Source organism: Leiobunum rupestre, chromosome 5, assembly GCF_980474605.1.
Source record: "Leiobunum rupestre chromosome 5, qqLeiRupe1.1.hap1, whole genome shotgun sequence".
Taxonomy (NCBI): Eukaryota; Metazoa; Arthropoda; class Arachnida; order Opiliones; family Sclerosomatidae; genus Leiobunum; species Leiobunum rupestre.
The window spans coordinates 24,122,251-24,144,154 of NC_143388.1; the positions used below are offsets into that span (position 1 = coordinate 24,122,251).

Consider the following 21,904-nt stretch of genomic DNA (forward strand, 5'->3'; position numbering starts at 1 on the left):
ACACGTGAGCCGTCAAAATTATTTTTAAATCACAAAGCATGTGCAGAAGAAAACTAGCTTCGGAGGTACATTTTGGATCGAATTTCTGTGATTTAATTATTTAATGTAGAGCATTAATTACAGCACAAAATAGAGGGTCATCTACTCCAAACACCCAATTTAGGGCCTTTTCGCCAGCCCACCATCTTGTTTCTCCAATTTTCTGAAGGCATTTTTATGTCCAAAAGTCTTCTCTCTTTCTTTAGTCTAAGCCGTCATTATGACTGTGATAAATGACGTTGATTGCAAACGCGTTTTTAATCGAAATATCAAAATATATATCATTTGAAAGCAAACGAGTATTCAAAATAGTTAATTTCACCTTTTGATTCAATAATTTATCATTATTTGGCCAAAGCTAGCGTTATTTTCATTTATAGAAACGGTTTAATTTTCAATGGGCTTTGGCTTTAAGCTCGTGAAAGATATTTTTCGTCAAAATTACCTGGAAGATACACAGAGCGTTGAAAGCGCCATTTTCGTTTGCGACATTATGTATGAACTACGTAATTGGGACGATAATTTTTTATGGCACGAACGAGCCGCTTTAAGTTCTTTTGTTTATTCAATAAAGTAGGATAAAATGAAATCTTGTGTTTGAAAATTTCCATGGTTTCACCGTTTAAAGATGAGGCGTTGAAAGTTATGTACTTTCAAGTTTTGGAAAGACATTGCCTTTACTTCCGGTCCTGATTTCCTTGAAAAATATAACGGAGATATTTCTATGATTCGAGGAGTATAATTTTTTTAGTTGAGTCTATTGTTCATTTGTTCTAAATCCATTTTCTTTGTTGCACATGCATTCTATTATTTCGTATTTTCGTTCAATAAGCACCGTCATTTGAGAAATGTAACCAATCAGTTAAATTAAAAGACACTTAAAACGGTTTGAAATTCCTCTGAAGCGTTGGATTTTATAAATAAATATATTGTGACTTTCAAACAGTTTTATCTCTTTAAATTTAGTTTTTCACAATGTGCTTCTCTTAACTTCTATTAAATTTTCTATACAAAAACTACCCAGGTCAAAAGTTAAATTATGCAAACCTTATATGCTAACCTTAACAACTTGAAATTTGAACTACTAACACCAAAGACAACTAACAATTCTAAGTTTTCAATTTACCCCGTCGAACGAATAACGATCTGCTATAAGACACTTTTCAAAATTCAGTAAAGAAGTAATCCCTACTCTATGTTACTTCCACTATGTACGTTGTTCGGATATTTAGGCGATGATTATTCTGCTGTATTTATAAAATTTTTGGCGTAAAATATCGGCTTAAAAAACCTAAATAAATATTTGAAGCAAGCAAAACATTAACTTGAGCAGTGGCGTAGCTAAAGGGCAAGGGGCCCCCTAACCAATATGTTTCCAAAAAAATAGATACTGAAAAATCTTTTATTTTTCTATTTAAATTTTTTTAAATGAAAACTCACAATCTTTTACACGCTTTAATGTTTGAAAAATTATCAATCACTTCGTTAAAATTCAATTTTGATGCAGCCTTGTACTCGAAGCGTCGAAGTATTTACGTTACATAAATACGTGCATTTCCTGAATTTTTCCATAGTATAGCCTAGGCTTAGGGCCCCCCTGAGCTATGGGCCCCGGTGCACCGCACCGCCCAGCCCTATGATAGCTACGCCACTGAACTTGAGACAGACCAGTTTTGAGTGGTCCGCGAGCGAGTGATTCTACCAATGGAGGACGTAACTCGCCCTCGGAGCAGATTTTTTTTACCCAATGGAAAACGAAAAAAAATTACGAGCAGTCCGCGATCGCTCGGACCAGGCCAATGGAAAACGCTATTAGTAAATTAAGGTGACCGGCCCCCTACGTAAAATTTCAGCGCGGCCCCGTGGGATTTTGCACATCTGCCCACCTGGCCCGTCCGCCCCTGGTGTTAACTAATTAATTAGTAAAAAGTATATACCAAAGGAGATGCTCCGAAATGCAAGGAATCCCAATCTGGTCTCAAAAGTAAAATCGGGCGAGTGGTTGATTTTATAATCACCGGCAAAAATAACGAGTTTCAATTCGAGGATCCGTCCCGATTGTCGTTAAGTTGACGTTTCGGGCAGCATCGATAAGCATCCTATACAATTCAGCGGGTTTTTCAGCGGAGGGAAAAGTGAGCTCTAAAAGGAGTACAATATGTTTGGGTATATGTCGATATTTGTTATTAAAAGTATTTCCTCCTCATAAGTTCCTTGTGATAGCAAATTCTGGGATTTCTCGTGTGGGAAATAGGGACTTGGCAGCATGACGTAGATAATACGTCAACCATGCATACCAGCATGGCGGCCATAGCCAAAGGTACAGCTTGACGTCAAGCTGCCAAGTTCCTATTGTGTGGTAGTGGCTCTAATATATTATTGAGGTTATTAAGTTAACACGAACCACCAATGGACTTGAATTTCAGAATACTAAAAAAATGCGAAAAGTCCAGAATGGTAATGGAAGGGAAAAAAACCTAAACCCTAATAGAATTTCGAGGGGTAGGTCACTCCGCGAACTCGGTGTACACTGTCGTACCTCTGACTGTGTTAATAAGAGTTCGTAAACTCTTAAAAATCCGTATCTTTAACAGTACTAAGTACTCGAACTCGGTGTACAAGTCATCCGAGAGTGTCTTACCCCTCATAGAATTTTAATGATATTATAAAACATAACGAAAAAAATTAATTATTGGGCTTAGCTTCTCGTTCCAATTTGTTAGTCGCACGTCAGACTCAGATTTCGTGCACAGTACTTATGAGCCTTATCTACTGTAGTAGATTGTCTAATTTCTTTAATTTTTAATTCGTTCTTATCTCTAAGGATTAAGTTTCACTTCTTTATTTTATAGTCAAATAGCTGCTTTTAATGCCTTTAAATCAGGTGGCCCGCTTACAATGCGTAGGAGGGCGGTGGAAAGTTCTTCATCATGCCACCAGAGCCAACAGCTCACTACACTCGCTATTAACGTTAACCTCAACAAGTTTTTGTGGTAAGTGGAAACCGATCCACTCGAGGGAAACCCGTTTTACCAGAACTTGCAAACTCAAGTACTCAAATCAGAATGAGTGGCTCCGTGTTTTCGCCTGTGCCATAAGCTGGGATCGAACCACTCTGCCTCCCCATTGAGAGGCTCAGTAGTGGTTTATTTGCCCATTTCTCTGATTTTGCCGTTTTTCTTCCGGGTCTCAGTAAAATAGTATCATAAGGAAAGGAAGACGTTATTACTGAGGGTAACTATACGTTTTCTGGGAAAGAGTCGCGAGAAGAGGTCAAATCCGGTCCTCCAGGTTGAACTTGCCCGACAACCTTTTCCAGCTTACCTTTTAAGCTTCCACCTGGACTGCATACAATTCCTTGAGACGTTTTTCGCTCAACTCTCGCGACTGACCCCAACGTCTTCCAAAATGGGTACGAAAATGGGGCCGATTTTCACGGAAGATTTATAGTTATGAGATTAAAAAAATTCGTTATATTTGCATATTTAATATTCATCAACTTTTATTACATATGCAAATATAACGAAGTTTTTTAATCTCATAATTACTAACGCATATTGTACTTACAAACTAACTAAGCCTTCTAAGATTTATAGTTGATATGGTTCCCCTTTTATAAAACAAAAGGGTTCACTCCAGCATTCTTTGTGGAACTGATACGGTTCTTGAGTTATTTTAATGGTTCTACGTTGAACCTCTGGGATAGAAATATCTCCTAAGCGTTTTTCATAGAACCTTAAGAGTGTTACACAGAACTTGTAGGTTTTTATTAGAACATAGGAGTTTTTTATAGGATATTTGGGTTTTATGGAATATACATGTATATCGGTTCTTTTTTGAATTTCCGGGTTTGCCACTGAACTATTTGGTGTTTCCTAAGACCAAGTGTTTATTTTTAAATCCCTGGGATTGCCATTGAACCGTGGGGTTTTTAATCACCCTCGGGGTTTTTAATAGAACATTACGATTAATTATTTGAACGCCAAGGTTTATCATAAAAAATTGGGTTCTTATAGAAACCTGAACCTAAATAAGTTAATCCATTTAATAACAATATTTTTTAAATAAATTTTAAACGGAGTAACGCATTTATAAAATTAAGTACCCATACTCAGTAATAAAAATACTTGAATTTATAATTTTAAATAACTTTCTCTAGATGGCGATATTAAATGACTTTTATTTCTTTTCTCGGTAGAACGATTACCCAAAATATTTGTTCTACTATATTATATCATGCTCAGTTTTAAGTTTCGTATATTATGTTTAATAAAATCTTATAGTTAGACTCAGCCCAAAATTATATTTAGTTTCGATTTCACAAAAAATTATAATTGAGTAACTCATAACCCATACATAATTTCATTAACTTAATGGCTTCAATTTTCATTAATATAAGTACGCTAAACGCTTCTCTAAATGGCTTTTATAGCCGGTTTATTTAGAGATTTCATTAAAACGAGTACTAAAAGTTAAGGTATCTCAAGAAACATTTCACCCCAGTAGAATTGGGTTTCCATTTTATAGTCGGCTAGCAGTCTACTCAGTCGGGTAGGAGTCGAAGTTGGCAATGAGTCGGCGAAAGTCTGTAGAACGGCAAGCAGTTGAAGTTCGACCGTTAGCCGACCCTAAAATAACTAGTCAGATAGTAGCCGACTGAGATAAGGTTCTACGCTTTACCGACTTCGAGCCGACTCATAAAATACTACTCTTTCGGTAGTTGGCTAAGAAACGGTTTAGGAGCTCTGTTGACTCCCAACCGTATCAAAAATTACTACCTGTATAGTGGTTGGATATGAAACGGCTTTGACACTTTGTTGACTCCCAGCCAACTCAAAAAATACTACCTGTATAGTCGTATTTTACAAAGAGGAAACTGAACTATGTCCCCTTTTTTGCATCCCACCTGCAAAAATATAACACGTCTCATTTTATCTCACCCAGTTTAACTGAAAACAGTTCAAAATCTACTATTTGAAGTGTTGATATATTGACACCGTTACCCGTTATATTTATCCGAAGATATGTGATATATGTCAATTGTTTGTGACTGTCGTCTCTTTATATTTAAATAATTGCCACTGAACAACTATTTATTTAACGAATATTTTTATTAATAAGATATAAAATAAATTAATATGTGAGCACTCCATTGCGATTTATAGTGAAATTTATTACCAATTATTGGATGGCGGTCGCTTTACAGCAGACATCTTTTATGTTCGGGCTTCCGTTGAAATCCAACGTTAAGATAGTTTTATCGAAAGTTAAAATTTCAGCCATAGACTCAAACAGTAGACCGGTTTCGCCCTTTTGGGGCCCAACAGTACTGAGTAGGAACTCCGGCTTTTCTCGAAAATCTGCCGATATCAGTAAAACTAATATACACCCAGGATGTATACAGGATGTCCGGAATTGCTCTGACTGGCCATTTTTCGAACTCTTCAGTGTCATTTAGAACCGACTTTTGTTCTGCAATGGACCGTTAATGGTGCCATGCAGAACCGCGTAGCGTTTTCATAGGAAACTCGTAGGATTCAATATAAATCCATGAAGCTTTCCCTTACGAACTCTTGACAGTGTTATTTAGAACCGACTTTTGTACTGCAATGGAACGTTAATGGTGCCATGCAGAACCGTGTAGCGTTTTCATAGGAACCTCGTAGGATTCAATATAAATCCATGAAGCTTTCCCTTACGAACTCTTGACAGTGTTATTTAGAACCGACTTTTGTTCTGCAATGGAACGTTAATGGTGCCATGCAGAACCGCGTAGCGTTTTCATAGGAAACTCGTAGGATTCAATATAAATCCATGAAGCTTTCCCTTACGAACTCTTGACAGTGTTATTTAGAACCGACTTTTGTACTGCAATGGAACGTTAATGGTGCCATGCAGAACCGTGTAGCGTTTTCATAGGAACCTCGTAGGATTCAATATAAATCCATGAAGCTTTCCCTTACGAACTCTTGACAGTGTTATTTAAAACCGACTATTGTTCTGCAATGGAACGTTAATGGTGCCATTCAGAGCCTTGTAGCGTTTTGTTTCGATATAACACCGATAGACATTTGTAAGTGAACCTCTGATGGGTCTAAATTAAACCATGGTGAGTTCTATCGTGAACCTTTGCAAAAAAGTTTCCACACAGAACAATTACGGGTTTAAAATACGGGACATGGGTTAAGAACCCTTTTTCCGGCTACTTGAAACCCTTTTTTTTCTAAGGGTGTACTCGCCAAGATCTCGACACCTTTCCCGGCGCTTTCTGCACGATGCACTAATATGTGTCTCGGAAGAATTCATTAATTTGTTGGATATGACTGTTTCTGTACGTGTCAGGTGGTGGTGTTTCCTCCGGCATACGTTAAGTCCACGGATAGTAGCCTCTATCCTCTTTTTGCTAGCCGCGAAGCACACTAACAAGGAGACTACCCGAGGTGGTTATCACCGATTTTGTTGAAACTCGGGGGTTAGGTAAACCTTATGGTAGTATGAAAATTGCCGAAGGGAAAAGTTGCAATGGGCTTTAGTTTTCCCATGGCAACCGAAAATGATATTGATCTCTTAAAACAAAAAAATCTCAATTTAAAAAAGCATGGGATTTTCTCGGTTTCACAGGGTACTTACTTACTTAAAAAATTTGAAAAAATTACCCAAAAAGATGAATTTGACCTATTTTGGGTAAAATTGGTCAAGGATTTTGGGTAAAATTTATCAATTTTGGAAAAATTTTAACATAATTTGGGTAACCGATAAAATCCCATGCTTTTTTAAATGGAGGGATCAAAAACATTTTCGGTTGCCATAGGAAAACTAAAGCCCATTGCAACTTTACCCTTTGGAAATTTTCATACTACCATAAGGTCTACCTAACCCCGAGTTTCAACAAAATCGGTGATAACCACCTCGGGTAGTCTCCTTGTAAGAGGTCTGATTTTTTCCTCCGACCCTGACAGAAACGACGGTCTCCGATATTCCGATAGGTTGTCTCAAATTTCGAGAGATAAAGTGCTAGAGCTGCCAAAAAATGTATTCCACCAATACACCCCCCCCCCCTGTGTTTAAATTCTGATGCAATTATGGTGTTTTCAAAATTATTTTATTTATTTGGAATGATTCGGAATTAATTGGTGTATAATTTTTCCTTTTTGCAGTTTTTATTGGTTAGCTTTGAATTTCGCGTTGAGCTTGAAGGCATATGTGTCGAAGTACCGCGTATTTTCAATTATTAACTAGATGTTACTGACATTTAAGTGCACACCGTACCCCCGATGTATTAAATATATTTTGAATTTTGAATTAAATATTCAATCATCATAGTATTTAATAAACGTAGGAATTTTGTCGAAAGTGAGCGTTTTCTGAAACTACCCTGTATATTAAAAACCATAAGTCAATCACCCTGTGGTTCAACATAATTAACGCACTGAGCATTAACAACCAAAGAGTAATTTTAACCCAAAGAATAACCCATGACCACGCTTTATTAATTACTCTGTTCATTAATTATGAATAATATTTCAATAACCCTGTATATTAAAGTTGATAAGCGCACTATAACAACCTAAGTAATATCAACCGACCTAATTCTTAACAACCGAAGAGTAACTTCACCACAAATAATCATTACCAAAGCTTTATCAATAATCCTGTTCATTAGGAACAATATTTCAATCGCTCTGGTTATCTACGGTAGTGATAAAAGTACACTACCAAAAGCAACCGCCGACGGCGGTTCAAAAGCATCATATTCTGAACAACCTAGTGCATTAACAACGATACTAATCACCTTGTCATCCATACAGTGAAAAATCAATTTTATCATTGGTATAATAATAAACACCCTGTATAAGAAAATTGGCGCCATTAAAAATGAAACTCCGAAAGTAACCAATATATCATAGCCAAAATATTTATAACAACACCGAAAATATCACAACATAGCCAACAATAGTCAAGATAGCATAACTTGGCATAGCCAGCACCGGCCAAAGTAGCCCTACGGAGTCGCTCACCAGTTTCTGTAGAGATAGAGTGGTAAGCCAAAATCAGGGCTGCCAGAAAATCTATGGAGTGTAACGCCCAATTTGTCGCCAATCTAGCTCAATCACCAGTTCAACAAAAAACTGCGAATTTTAAACTACATGTAACCCAAAATTTCGCCCAAGCAAATTTAGTAAGTAGCCCAATTTTTCGCCCAAAATGGTAAATTCTTCTGAAACAGCCAAAAAGTAAGCCCAAAAATACAACTTTTGGCAATTTTTAATAAGGAAGTTTTTAAAAAAAACAATTTATGAGTAAAATTTACACTTTGCATTCACACCAGAGACCCTATTAGGCAACTATAGTAATCTTCGAGCTTAGGAAATATAGCGCCATCCTAAGCTTAATATCCGGCAATTAAATATGTAAAGATATAGCAGATGTGCATACCCGCGGCTACTATTGGCAGTTCAACTACATAGTGCACTGTAAGAAGCCAATAAATCAATAGTTACTTTCAAATTTTTTTAACTAAAAATAGTAATTCCACAGAGAGTAAACAAGAAAAGCCCAAAAAACCGCCCAACAGCATAATGACAAATTTCTCGCGAGTGAGCTTTTAAAGAAGCCCAATTGGGATGGAAAACCGCCCAACTGGCAGCCCTGGCCAAAATGTGCAAGCCCTTCATGCAACGCGAGCCAACAGCTCCCTACACAAACTATTATCGGAATAACAATCTAATAACCAGCCAACACGAATTTCAGAGATACAAGATAATAGTAAATTTATTTATTTTATAGTGTAGTAAAAACACACCTCCCCCAAGATTACCCATAAAGCTCAGATGGGAGAGTGGGTTCTACCCTTTAACCATCTTAGCTCTGCTGACTGCGCTAAAACAAGATTTGACCTTTAAAATTTCATACGTAAAAAATTTAGACTTTAAAAAGTATTAATATACTAATTTAATTTACTAAATTTAACTTTAATATACCAATTTTTTTAACTTATATCGAAAATTTTCTTTGAATATTCCTCATTTTTCAAGATTTCCCATTTTATACAATTTCCGCAATTTAATCAAAACAACTCAAATCATGCCAATTTTAATATTTGCTCGTATATTTATTTTACTCATCAATTAGCATTTACATCATTTTATAAATGAACCTGAACCTCAAACCCATGTAGCACAGAGTAGTAGGCCCGACTGCAACTAAACCAGTGGCGTTGCTGATGGTCCGCAGGGCCCGCGGTGCGGGGGGCCTCGAGCTTCTTAGGGGGCCCCGCTAACCATAAAAAAATTAAAAAGGGGGGTCTCATAGAGATTTTTGCGGGGGGGCCTCTGAGTTCTCAGCTACGCCACTGAACTAAACTACTAAAGTGGTCGGGAAGACTCGGTTGGGTAAAATTACTAGCAAAAACAAACAGTCGGTATGTCCAATTAACCCATCTAACAGTTGCGAAGGCTATTTTAAGTTAAGTTGCACACGTAAAAAATTTAAATCGAGAATGTCGGGAGCCCCGACTCTTTTATAACTATTTTTTTCCCGACGACGAAAAGAAGGAAAATTGGACCAACGTGCTCATTTATTTTATACGTCGGATTGCTATCGATTGCCTTCGGGAAAACCGACCTGTCTGTTATCCAACTTTTAGACCTTAAACCGACTATAAATCAACCGTGCTGTGCTACGTGGGAATTTATCGAATTTAGCGAAATGTACTCATATTTATCCAAGTTTACTCATATAAATCCAAGTTTTTTAAATTTACCGACATTTGATGGGACTTTACACAAAAATTTCGAATTTTATAGTTTTGTAAAATAAATTCCAAGATTAATGAGTTTCATCCAATTTTCCCGAACTTTGAGCGATTTTACCCGACTTTTTCTAAATTTCCCAAATTTCCAGAAATTTCCCATATTAATTTATATTTACCTATTCGAACTTGGATTAACCTAATTTTATTATAGTTCACCCAAATCTAACCAATATGCTTGAAATTTACAATAAATCTTATTTTAACTAACTTAAACCGAAAAAACCCCGAAACTGATAACTTGACCCAATTTCATCTGTTTTACCTAATTTTATCCAATGTATACCAAATGTGCAATATTCCTCATTATTTATTAACATTTATCAGACATTAACGAGATTTCCCTTACATTGTTTATATTTACCCAATTTTACTCACATGTACCCAAATTTACTTAAAGGAATTCGAAGTTAGATTTTTTTCCAAAATCATTTCAACTTTCGAAATTTTTCATAGGAGCCGAGTATTACCAGAAGTAAATAATATACTTACAAAAGCAGAATTTTCCATACTACTAATGGTATTAGCTCGAAACATGTACCTTCCAAAGCTTCAGCTGATTTTCCAAAATAAGTTTCGAACTTTAAAATAAATAAATACAGTAAATTCCATTTTGTAGTGAATTTTCTAAAACTATAGCAACAGAAAAATATAGTGTAATTTTTACATTTTATATACTCGGAATAATATACATATTTGGGGACGTACCCCTGAACGGCTTAGCATGAAAATCGCGTTCTTTGAAAACCGCCTCATCCGAGGTAGATACTTATATCGTAAGTTGGTAAGTGACACGCTGCTGCTATTATAGACTTAACAACTAAATCAAAGACAAATTATAGATTAAATTGCGCTTTATTTCATTTATTTTGGCAAGAAGCCGCATTTCCGGTTTCACATCTTTTAACGGCATCTTTGAAGATTTGCCCCGAAGGACAGCTCCTGTGCAAGGGAGCGTAGTTTTGGCAACTGTAAAACCGGGAACAATTCCTCGGATCGGGAACATCTTCGTTGGCTGATGGACAGACGAACGGATTCGGATCGTCTACGAAAAAGTAAAATACTTTCCGAACCCATACGTCATGGAATTTGAAGCATTTTCTCTTTAAACTTACTGCAATCGACTGAGTCAGGCAACAAGCAACGCCTCATTGTGGGATACGGATGGAACCTGAAATTGTTGGGACACTGAACTCGTTTGGGGACCCCGTTGGTACACTCGAAGTAGTTCCTGCAAGTAGGATCGTTTACGTCAGCGAAACTTCCACTGTTCTGAGGACATTGGAAAGGTGGTCCGGCAACTGAAGATGGATCAAATTTGATTACAGGGTCGTCGAAGTGGAAGAATAAGCGTGACACGTACCGCACGTATTTTGGTCGCCATCCACACATCGTTTCACGGCCTCGACGAAGATCTGTCCTTGGGGACACGTCCTGTGCAAGGGCGCTGAATTTTGGCACGAATAGTAGCGAGAACACGTTCTCGGATCGGCGAAATCGGCGTTGGCCGATGGGCAGACAAACGGGTTGGCATCGTCTACGGATTACCAATAAAGATTGATCGTTGACGCTTTAATTTGATAGCGAGAGGCTTACTGCAATCGACGGAATCGGCCAAAAGGCATCTTCTAACAGTCGGGTACGGATGGAACTTATAACCAGAGGAACACTGTCGTTTAGCGGCCCTGCCATTCTGGCACTCGTAATAGTACGTGCAAGTATTGTCAGTCGTGTCCGGGTAATTACCGTTGTTTAAGGGACAAGAGAAAGCGTTTTCATCTAAGCCATATAAACCACCGCCATTATATTATATATTTTTATAAGAATTAATTAAAACCAACATACTTGGACAATTGACGCCATATTCGCAAAAGCCAGATTTGGGATTGAAAACCCGGTTAACGGAGCAAGTTCTCTTAATGCCGTAATAACCAAAACAAGTGTAGTAACTACGGCAGTCGTTCTGCACCGGTACGTTACGGTCGAAATCTCCGCATTGTACCGGAACTCCTGCAAATACCGTACCAGAAAAAACACTAATAAAGAGTACTTGGGGAAAATGCGAATAAAGTATTTACCGCAAGTATAAGCGCTTCGGTCCACACACATGGATATTTCTGGGTAGAATAACTGTCCGTATGGACATGTCCCTATATTGAAGTTACCATTGACGCATTGGTAATAAGTGGCGCAGGTATTATCGTTATCATTAGGGTACAATCCTTCTTGGCTACATTGCCCACGAATAACCAAAATTTGCGCAGCGAAGAACAAAATGTTTATCGCTTCAAATATGGAAAAAAATTAATAGAAAAAGCGATTTGAATAAACTGGATCACTTTCCTTAAAATAAAAAGGGAATAAATTACGCAAAAACCCGTAATAGAAAGCCTACCTGAGGCGAAATTGAACGGAGAACGAGTTCCGACGATCATATTTTAACGCGTAAGATGACAACAATAAACTTCTATAGCGAGCGAACGAGTGGTATGTTTGGAAAATATATTAAAGCTGTCCAATTGTTGTTCAATTCAAGGTATGGAAAGCGAATTTCAAAAAAGACAGCTGCGGTGCTTGTTATTATTTTAGAGACGTTACATCAAGATAAATGATCACATTGTTCTGGAAGACGCTTTACCGTTTCCGAAGTTGCCCCTAATAAGCCAAAACTAGTCTACAACGACACATTTGCTTACGCACACTACCCCCATTTCAATTTTCTCCCAGCCTCTAACAACAGATATTAATGATAAATAAAAACAGGTATTTAGATTGGTCTGGATTATGAAGGTATCTCTGTTTAATTGCGTCGTCACGCTGATGACTGCCAATGTTAAGACATGTATAACGGCGATTACTTTCGTAATTTCAATCACGTCAATTATTTTAGTAATTACCGATAAACACCTAAGGAATACCAACGGATTTATGCATATCCTGCAATCTAAAAGTTCTAACGGTTTCTCTTGGTCGAAATGTCAAAATAAAAATTGTTTTCCAGTATTTTTTAGTTTCCAATCCATAATGTGTCCTATAAAATGAATTTGCCCACAATTCGTGGTATTTATTTGGAAATTATGTTTGCCTTTCCTTCGTGATCTTTCGATCAAAAGTAAATTTGACCCACCCTTCTTCGTAATCTTTCGTTTGAAAATAAATTCAGCCCACCCTCTTTCGTGATCTTTCGTTCCAAATGAAATTCGGCCCACCCTCTTTCATGATATTTCGTTCGGAATTAAATTCAGCCCACCCTACTTCGTGATATTTCGTTAGAAATTAAATTCAGTCCACCCTCTTCATGATCTTTCATTCCAAATTAAATTAGGCCCACCCTCTTTCGTGATATATCCTTCCAAATTAAATTCAGCCCACCCTCCTTCGTTATATTTCGTTCGGGATTAAATTCGGCTACCCCTCCTTCGTCATCTTTCGTTGCAAATTAAATTCGGCCCTTCCTCCTTCGTCATCTTTCGTTCAAAATTAAATTCGGCCCACCCTCCTTCGTGATATTTCCTTCGGAATTAAATTCAGCCCACTCTCCTTCGTGATCTTTCGTTCCAAATTAAATTCAGCCCAAGCTTCGTGATATTTCCTTCGGAGTTAAATTCAGCCCACCCTCCTTCATGATATTTCGTTCGGGATTAAATTCGGCCCTTCCTCCTTCGTCATGTTTCGTTCCAAATTAAATTCGGCCCACCCTCCTTCGTGATATTTCCTTCGGAATTAAATTCAGCCCACTCTCCTTCGTGATCTTTCGTTCCAAATTAAATTCCGCCCACGCTTCGTGATATTTCCTTCGGAGTTAAATTCAGCCCACCCTCCTTCATGATATTTCGTTCGGAATTAAATTCGGCCCACCCTCCTTCGTCATCTTTCGTTGCAAATTAAATTCGGCCCTTCCTACTTCGTCATGTTTCGTTCCAAATTAAATTCGGCCCACCCTCCTTCGTGATATTTCCTTCGGAATTAAATTCAGCCCACTCTCCTTCGTGATCTTTCGTTCCAAATTAAATTCCGCCCACGCTTCGTGATATTTCCTTCGGAGTTAAATTCAGCCCACCCTCCTTCATGATATTTCGTTCGGAATTAAATTCGGCCCACCCTCCGTGATATATCTTTAGAAATTAAATTCAGCCCACCCACCTTCGTCATCTTTCGTTCCAAATGAAATTCGGCCCACCCTCCTTAATGATATTTCGTTCGGAATTAAATTCAGCCCACTCTCCTTCGTGATCTTTCGTTCCAAATTAAAATCGGCCCACCATCCATTGTGATATTTCGTTCGAATTAAATTCAGCCCACCCACCTTCGTGATCTTTCGTTGCGAATCACTGATGAAATGATCCAGATTATCCAGCCCAATCTTTCTGTTATTTGTTTCAAGAAATCTACCCCCCCCCCCTTCGTACTTTATTAAAAATAAAAATTTCCACCTTGATATTTTTCAATAATAATATGGCCCATCTTTCTTGATATAAAATTAAGCACCCAATTTGCGTGTTTTTTGAAAATCGGATCATACTTTTCCTTCTTAAGAAAATTAAATCAATTTCTTTTTGCATTTCATAAAATATAAAACGTTAACGTTTTATTTACAAGAAAAAATCTTTTATATAAGGTTTCCAAGAATTGAGATAAATATATTTATAAAGGAAAGTCTATATTAAACTATGAAACTCAAGTTCGAAAAAGGGCGGGGGGGGGGGGGAGGACTCCCAACTTTTTTCTTTAAATTGCAACATCCATGTTCTTTAAAAGAACCAACTATTTTAAAAATTTTAACAATTTTCACGCTATAGGGTATTATAATGGCAACTTTTAATTTTTTTGTTCATTAATTAAAAACACAAGTTCATTTTTACTTTCCAAATAGAGGGCGTTCTATAAAATCTAATAAGCCCAGAAGTTACTGAACTGAAGTTATTGGATAGCTTCTAATTTAGCCGTTCTGAGCAGGTTTCATTCACTTCTGATAAATTGTCTATACTTTTACGATTGAATTTTAACCATCTAGACCGAAACAAATTGGCCTAAAATTTTAAAAATAACTTATTTTAAAATAAAATTAAAGCTGTTTACTGTAGTAATATCTCCTAGCATATGTAACATAATCTCTATGTTCCATATGCTCTTAAATACTGAAAACTAGTAGAATATCACTACAGTAAACTCATTTTAACAAAAAAAAACAATTTCAACATATTAATAGTAAAATTTTGAATCGATGACAAATGTTTTGATTTAAAAATTAATAACAGTAATGGGAGAGACCTATAAGTAAAACACAAAGCCTTAACAAATATTGTGAGCTTGAGATATTTATATTAGTTCTAATGAGAATTAAATTTCTCACATAGGAAGAATTGAAGAAAAAACGCATCACGATAAATATTTATACATCTCTTAAGAATTTCCGTCCGCCGAAAAATTGCACCATAATTTTTTTGCACTAGTCGAGCCGTTAATTTGAGGCTGGTGATACGGTGAAGAACTAGTCGAACTTGTTTGAGGAGGCGCGATTGGTAAGTTTAAAAAAGGATTTGTAGTATGTGACACTAAAGGTTGTCCATAAAAGATGTTAGATTGCGAGTTTTGCGGCAAATTGTAAGGAACAAAATTAGGAGTCTGATTGGGTGGGAGAATGCTCATTGGCTGTCTTGGATGCCAAACAGTTTTTCCCGTTGCATTGGGTTGGAGTATGTTCGGTTGAGCCATTGGGGTGGTCAGATTAGGAATATTAGGTTGGAAAACATTGTTTGATTGCTGTTGTTCCTGTGGTGTTGTCTCTTTGGACAACAAGGGATCGAAAATGGTCTCGATGTCATCCAAGTTAATTAGGGGAGCATCGGTGGCCTCCTTGTCAGCTCGTTTGCGACCACGAGGTGGGGGAATAGGGAATGGTTGTAAACTAGTGGTTGGAGCACTACTTTTGACTGCTGAAAGAACCGGTGGGGTTGCAACCACAGTTGATGCTGAAGCTGAGCGTTCTACACTCTTCTGAGGCTTTAGCTGAAACAGTATCAATAAGAGAACCCCAAGTCAGGTCTGATATCTAAGCCATAGCTTAAGACGTTTGTTAAAACCACGTGCATTCATGCCTGTCAATGCTATTGCCTATATAAGTGTTGGTGTAAGAGCAGGAGTTTATAACCACTTTTATACAGAGTAATCAAAGCAAACCTGGTGTCAGGGACATAAATTGAAACCCCTTAATAATTCAACAACTTAACAGTTCTACTGTTATCAGCAATTGAACGGCTGACATTTCATTATTTAATCCATATATATTTTGGGGAAAAACTTAAAATAACTGACAATGACAAGTCAAATGCTCAGTTCCAAACTCAAATCTATACATGGAGCGTCTCTGATGCATTGAAAGAAAAGTTAAAAACTAATAACAATCAAAAACAATCTTAGTTATCAAATAAACCAAAGAATATTTCCCAAGTATATATTGTAAATTTGTTCCATTTGAGTAATTGATACAAATAATCATTAAAAATATTTACTTCAAAACCCATAAAGCATTAAAAAGCACTATATTGTATTCTAAATTCTTGCTCATTCTACTAAATATCAAGAGAAAACGTAGAAAGGCTTACTGTTCTGTCAATTGGTGGTGGGTAGATTGGAGTGACGACATTAGTCACCGATGATGAGGATGATGTACTTTCTGAACAAAAAGATAGGTTGGACGTAACTTCTCTTCTAGCGACCGGCGCTGAAGATGGTGTGTATCCAGTAGAAACGAAAGGATTAGGGCTAGGTGACCTCATCATCAAGGAGGTAGATGGTCTCGCTGCCAAGGAACATGACTGGAATATGTCTTCAAAATCAGACATTAAGTCCAAGTTAAGTTTGTCCATGGTCAAATTGGGGCTTGAGCGATTCGATTCTGATTGCGCACTACTTTCATCTTCTTCTTCGTTTTCTAACACTAAAAGTTTATATTGACGAGTCGAATGTCTGGATTCTTCCGTAGCAGACTCTAAACATAGCCCGGTAGTTTGACTTTTAGGAATTACATCAGGATTCTGTGATTTGGAGGAAAAATATATATGTTTCAGTTCCAACAACAAAACTCATAATGAAAACAGTGCCTTAGCTAGTGCGGGATGCAGGCCAGGGTACAAAATATGAGCTCGCAAATTGAGAATCTCAATTTAGCTTTTTTTGTCCCAGGCAACACCTACATTATTTATGGCTCTGAATGCAAACATGGGAAAAATGGTTTACAGGACTCATTAGGGCAAACAATATAATTTGGGGTAGTTAGATATACATTATGCACAAACTGTACTCTTTTACTAAATAGGCCTAAGAGTAATTTATCCAAGAATAAACAATAAATAGTTTGTCATAATAATGTAACCTTAATAAAGAAGGGCAAAAGTTGCTGTAATTTATAATGACAGTTTCACTTTTTAATTGTAGTAGTTGTTAATGTAACTAGGACAGGAAACAACAATTTTACACGGATTTAGGGAGTCTTATAACGTTTTCTATTGGACTGTTAGAGCTTTACTCGGAAATATGATTATGCAAACAGAATATGAAATGTTGATTAAAGTAATCTCGATTGCTTGAGAGCAGTCAAAATCAAACCAGGGCTGTGCGAATACTCAAAAATTGCTCGGACTCTAATATTGTTATTTTATTAATCGAATGGACTTGCGAGGCCTTCCCCAGGGCCTAAAAATTACTTGCGGGTCCAATTTTTATTTTTTTAATTAAAAGACCTGTATTGACGCTGCTAAGGACTCGCAGACTCGAATGAGTACTTGAAAATGGGACTCGAGAATTGGCGAGTCCAATTTTATTGCGACGCTGACTCGACTCGAAAATACAAAAAAAAGAGGACTCACACAGCCCTAATTATAACTAGAAACATTTACCCGTACATATACAGTAAATGGTCTGTGATGCAAAGTAGGGCTTGCTGGAGCACTATGTGGTTTCTTAATACGATTCCCATTTTCGTAACCGTCACTCTCCTATTAAAATAATGTAGAAAAAATTATAATTTTCTTTATCTCAAATATAGTTATGAAATGCCAACCCGCCTTGCTTTGTATATCGTGAATTTTGGAACGGATTTCTTTGTACGCCTTTCTACCCTTGTGTTTGACGCTTTTGTAGGCATGTTTCATGGCAGGGTTAGCCTGCAAGATTTAAAACAAACATTTAAAAATTTAATACCCTTTTTTAATTAACTGGTAATTAAACACACTTTATTCTTCATGGACTTCAAAATGGCACCGCCTTCTTTCTAAAGTTACATAAACGAAAACCACATTTTTAACATTAAAATTTAAAACACTAATGCAGATTTTAGAGTTGTAGGTCGAAAATTTAACGAAAAATTACAAAGGCCTTTTTTCCAGAAAATTTGCGGATATTTAAATTTTATCGGAAAATTTACGACACTAGTAGATTTTAACCTACTTTCATATTAGTCGCCCACTCTTTGTATTGCACCTTAAATTTGGCATTGCTTTTATCCTCGTAAAGATTAACCTCCGATTCAAATTCATCGCTACAAACTTGACCAGAGTTTAACATATTTAGTCGACCTTCGATAAACTGAAATCCAAACAAAAAAGAATTATTACAAATCAACAAAAAAAGGGGCTTGTTGAGAAGTTTTCTGTACCTGTTGAAAAATTTGCAAATGTAACATTTTTTGTAAGAAGGGTTGCATTGAAGATGGCCTAGATTTGATAAATATATCGCGATTGAAAGTTATTTTCTCTCCAGCTCGAACATCCAATGCTTCCTTATAGCCTCCAATTAATTGAACGACTGATCGTAGAAAAGCTCTTGCTACCGTATCTCCCAACATACAGTTGACCGATTTAAGGCTGCGTTTTAGTGACTGTACAAGTTCAGGAGGCATCATTTCTAGGTCGTCAAAAGGAGTCTCTATACTATCTGCATCAGCGTCTAATAAGACTACTTCCCCAATTTCAGAAGTTCTAACTCTCTAAAGAAATTAAAACAAATTCAGAAAATAGTGAAATTTAGTTGGAAATCCCTATAAAAAAAATTACAGTACAGCAAAAGTGGAGGCAGGAACACCGATCAGAAATGGCATAGGAGCACTGTGAAATAAATTAATTAGGGTGAATATCAACCCATCAACCCACATCAGATAATTTTTATTTTATTTTTTGGATACTTTAGACGATACTTAACATTTCTGTGTCAAAATTATTTTGCAGAAATAAAAATTCGCAGAGATATTAATTTTTGAAAATTATCCAAAATGAACGTTTTCTAGTGCCGATCGTGATTAACAAGAATGGGGTTGGGGTTGAGTTGATAGCTCCAGCACCAGAGTGTAGGTGCTTTACCAAAATTTCCAGAGGGCACGCAGGCAGTTTAACAAAATTTTGCAGAGGAGCGTGGCCATGTGAAAAGTTTTACTAACATTTAATTTACGATAGTTTAACCATTTCCGCACATACAAATTGGACAATGCTTTACTATTATTGGATATTTATTTCTTTTAAGTCCATCGCATATCCTACTACACCTACAACCATGAAGCGGGCCGAATTGTGGTGAAAGTTAACTCTAAAAAACGTTCATTTTCAAAAATTATTATCTTAGAAAATTTTTATTTCCGCAAAATAAGGTATCTTCCAAAGTATCCAAAAAAAAACAAAATAAAAATCGGACACTCGTTGTTGTGTTAATATTTTGCCATTAATTGTTTAAAACACTCAGGCTAGAAATAATGATATAAATTTTACCTTAAATAATCTAAAAGATGAGTTGGTAGGACAGGAATAAATATATGTTGCCTGAAAAATTTAATCAAATTAGTGAGTTCTAAACAATAATAATACATTTTTTTCATATGCTTACCAAAACATGGGATAGATAAGCAAATTTGCAGCTTGAACACAAGCGCTAAGTTTACTAAGTTTTTTAGATGTTATAAGAATTCTTCTTTCATTTAACATACTAGCGAATATAATAATCATATTATTTAGACTAATAGCACTAAAATACTCCATAAGATTTCTCTGAAATTATTAAAACTTCAATTTAAAAAATATTTCTAAAAATAAAAAATTATAACTAACGTTTTCTGGCATGCTCGGAAGTTTGTGATGATCCGGACATTGAGCTATAAATTCCTATGTGAAAATTAATCATCAATTAACATATAGCTTTCCAGAACAGTCAAATGAACTCACAGATAGGCCATTATTATAGGAAAAATGAAGCTGCATGCCAGGTTTCGGAACTTCAGTATTGTAAAGAGAGTCCAAAAATTTCCACAAATCTCCTCCCTTCCAGATTCAAATAACATAATTAGTGAAAACTGAAAACTAAAAATATACATCCAAAGGGTCAATTTATATATTTACCCCTTTATTTGCTAATTCCGCTACATTATTTAGAAGCTTGAAAAATGTGTCGTGCCAAGGTAAATAGCTAATTTTAGGAAAAAATATTGATTTTGGTTGGTATGTCAATATGAAAAGCTTATAGGAATATTTGATTAAACAGTATCAAATTTAAAAACATAAATAATTTTGTTGTAATTTCAAGTACCTTAGCAATACGAAACAGGTAGGCGTGTTGGGTGCGTGTCGACAAAAACCAAAAGTCCATTTGCTATCAATGCTGGTCAGTACAAATGAGAAATGTTGCACAGCTTCTCTGTTTAAACCGAAAGATTTTTCTTAAGTAAAAGTGTTATTTTTAATAATTATTAAATAATTTACGGAGTGAAATCGCATGGATAAGCAAACTGAGGTATTGATTTTAACACTTCCTCACTGTTATAACTTTCTGGAAATTTTTGGATGACCCAAGCACCTATTTCAATTGATGTAAGGGTTAAAAACAAGTTTGAAATTAAGGGAACAGAAGTTAATTTACTTTCATCTGCATTTGATGGAATAACTATTTCGCAAAAACAATCAAAAATATGGTCAGGATTCTCACTATGTAAAAAATAAAGAGCTTGTTAGGTAGGTCATTTAACGAGTTAAGTTTTCTGTAGTAATCTAATAATCTGGCAATAGTCAAATACTATGTTGAATTTTATTAGATTAATTTTGTTGGCTAACATAATTCTATAGAATACGAAACCAGCCAGCTATGCTCAGCTTTTTGAATGTTAATCTAAACTCCACCCTATTATAATTTAAATAGGCTCTTAGACCCATAGACTTTTTAAAAGACTAAAATAAAATTAATACAGTGCATTAGCGTTACGTTACGTTACACACTAAACTTAGCTAAAAGGTCTACTGTCTGGGACTCGCACACTAGTTATTTTTTATCTGTCTGTGACTACCAAAATGTTTGGTATCAATACATCGCATTGGGCCTGAATTTGCAATTTACAGGTAACATAAAAGAAATGACCCGAAGTATGAGCTGCTAAACCTTTTATCTTTTACTGCTCCATGCACAAAGTAAGAAATACCCTTTTCCTTACATTTCTATTCTCATTAATATAACTTATCAATTACAATTGAATTAACTTTTTAAACGCGTTCAAAGAATATAATTTCTTGTTAAAGTATGCATGTTTTCTTGATTTGTCATGACTATTTTCACCGTCTGTAGCTACAGTGTAATCTTAATCCACAGTGACTAACTCAGGGGTTTCAATAGCCAAGGCTTTAAAAGAAGGACAACTTTGAACTTTACCGTATCCTGGATCCCATTTTTAGTAGAAAAGTGTTATTAAAGTTACACGTAACATTGATCAACTAATAAAATTAAATTCATAATTAACATTCATATTTAACTATAGAAATTAACAGTGTAAAACGATATAAACAGTGCACAGTGTTTCTTATGAGAAAATAGTCGATTTCGAAAGTTTTCTAACGAAATTAATCGAACATTTCGAAAGTTTTCTAACGAAATTAATCGAACATGTCGAAAGTATTCTAACGAAATTAATCGAGTATTTCGAAAGTTTGCTAACCAGATTAATCGAACATTTCGAAAGTTTTCTTACGATATTAATCGACTATTACTAAAATTTTATTACGAGATTAAACGACTATTTCGAAAGTC

At 36.0% G+C, this 21,904-nt stretch overlaps 2 protein-coding genes across 3 annotated transcripts; both read right to left on the bottom strand.

Moving 5' to 3' along the window:
- Window positions 1-10,686: 10,686 nt before the first annotated feature.
- LOC149943886 (peritrophin-48-like) lies at window positions 10,687-12,324 on the bottom strand. The gene is made up of 7 exons (XM_090175215.1): window positions 12,246-12,324; window positions 11,929-12,135; window positions 11,696-11,860; window positions 11,447-11,629; window positions 11,214-11,387; window positions 10,966-11,151; window positions 10,687-10,895 (listed from the first exon to the last, which is right to left on the bottom strand). The coding sequence occupies exons 1-7, from the start codon at window positions 12,283-12,285 to the stop codon at window positions 10,711-10,713; spliced, it is 1,140 nt and encodes a 379-aa protein (XP_090031341.1). The 5' UTR covers window positions 12,286-12,324; the 3' UTR covers window positions 10,687-10,710.
- A 2,924-nt stretch (window positions 12,325-15,248) lies between these two features.
- On the bottom strand, window positions 15,249-21,667 carry LOC149943887 (DENN domain-containing protein 1B-like). Of its 2 annotated transcripts, none has more exons than XM_090174921.1 (17): window positions 21,530-21,667; window positions 20,750-20,814; window positions 20,593-20,686; window positions 20,420-20,527; window positions 20,233-20,299; window positions 20,059-20,154; window positions 19,945-19,998; window positions 19,724-19,884; window positions 19,609-19,659; window positions 18,909-18,954; window positions 18,507-18,836; window positions 18,299-18,436; window positions 18,084-18,122; window positions 17,917-18,015; window positions 17,755-17,847; window positions 16,456-16,887; window positions 15,249-15,859 (listed from the first exon to the last, which is right to left on the bottom strand). In XM_090174921.1, the coding sequence occupies exons 1-17, from the start codon at window positions 21,544-21,546 to the stop codon at window positions 15,254-15,256; spliced, it is 2,496 nt and encodes an 831-aa protein (XP_090031047.1). In that variant the 5' UTR covers window positions 21,547-21,667; the 3' UTR covers window positions 15,249-15,253. The 2 variants fall into 2 exon arrangements, with proteins under 2 accessions (XP_090031047.1, XP_090031046.1); XM_090174920.1 differs by having other exon boundaries at window positions 17,749-17,847.
- Between the last annotated feature and the right edge of the window lie 237 nt (window positions 21,668-21,904).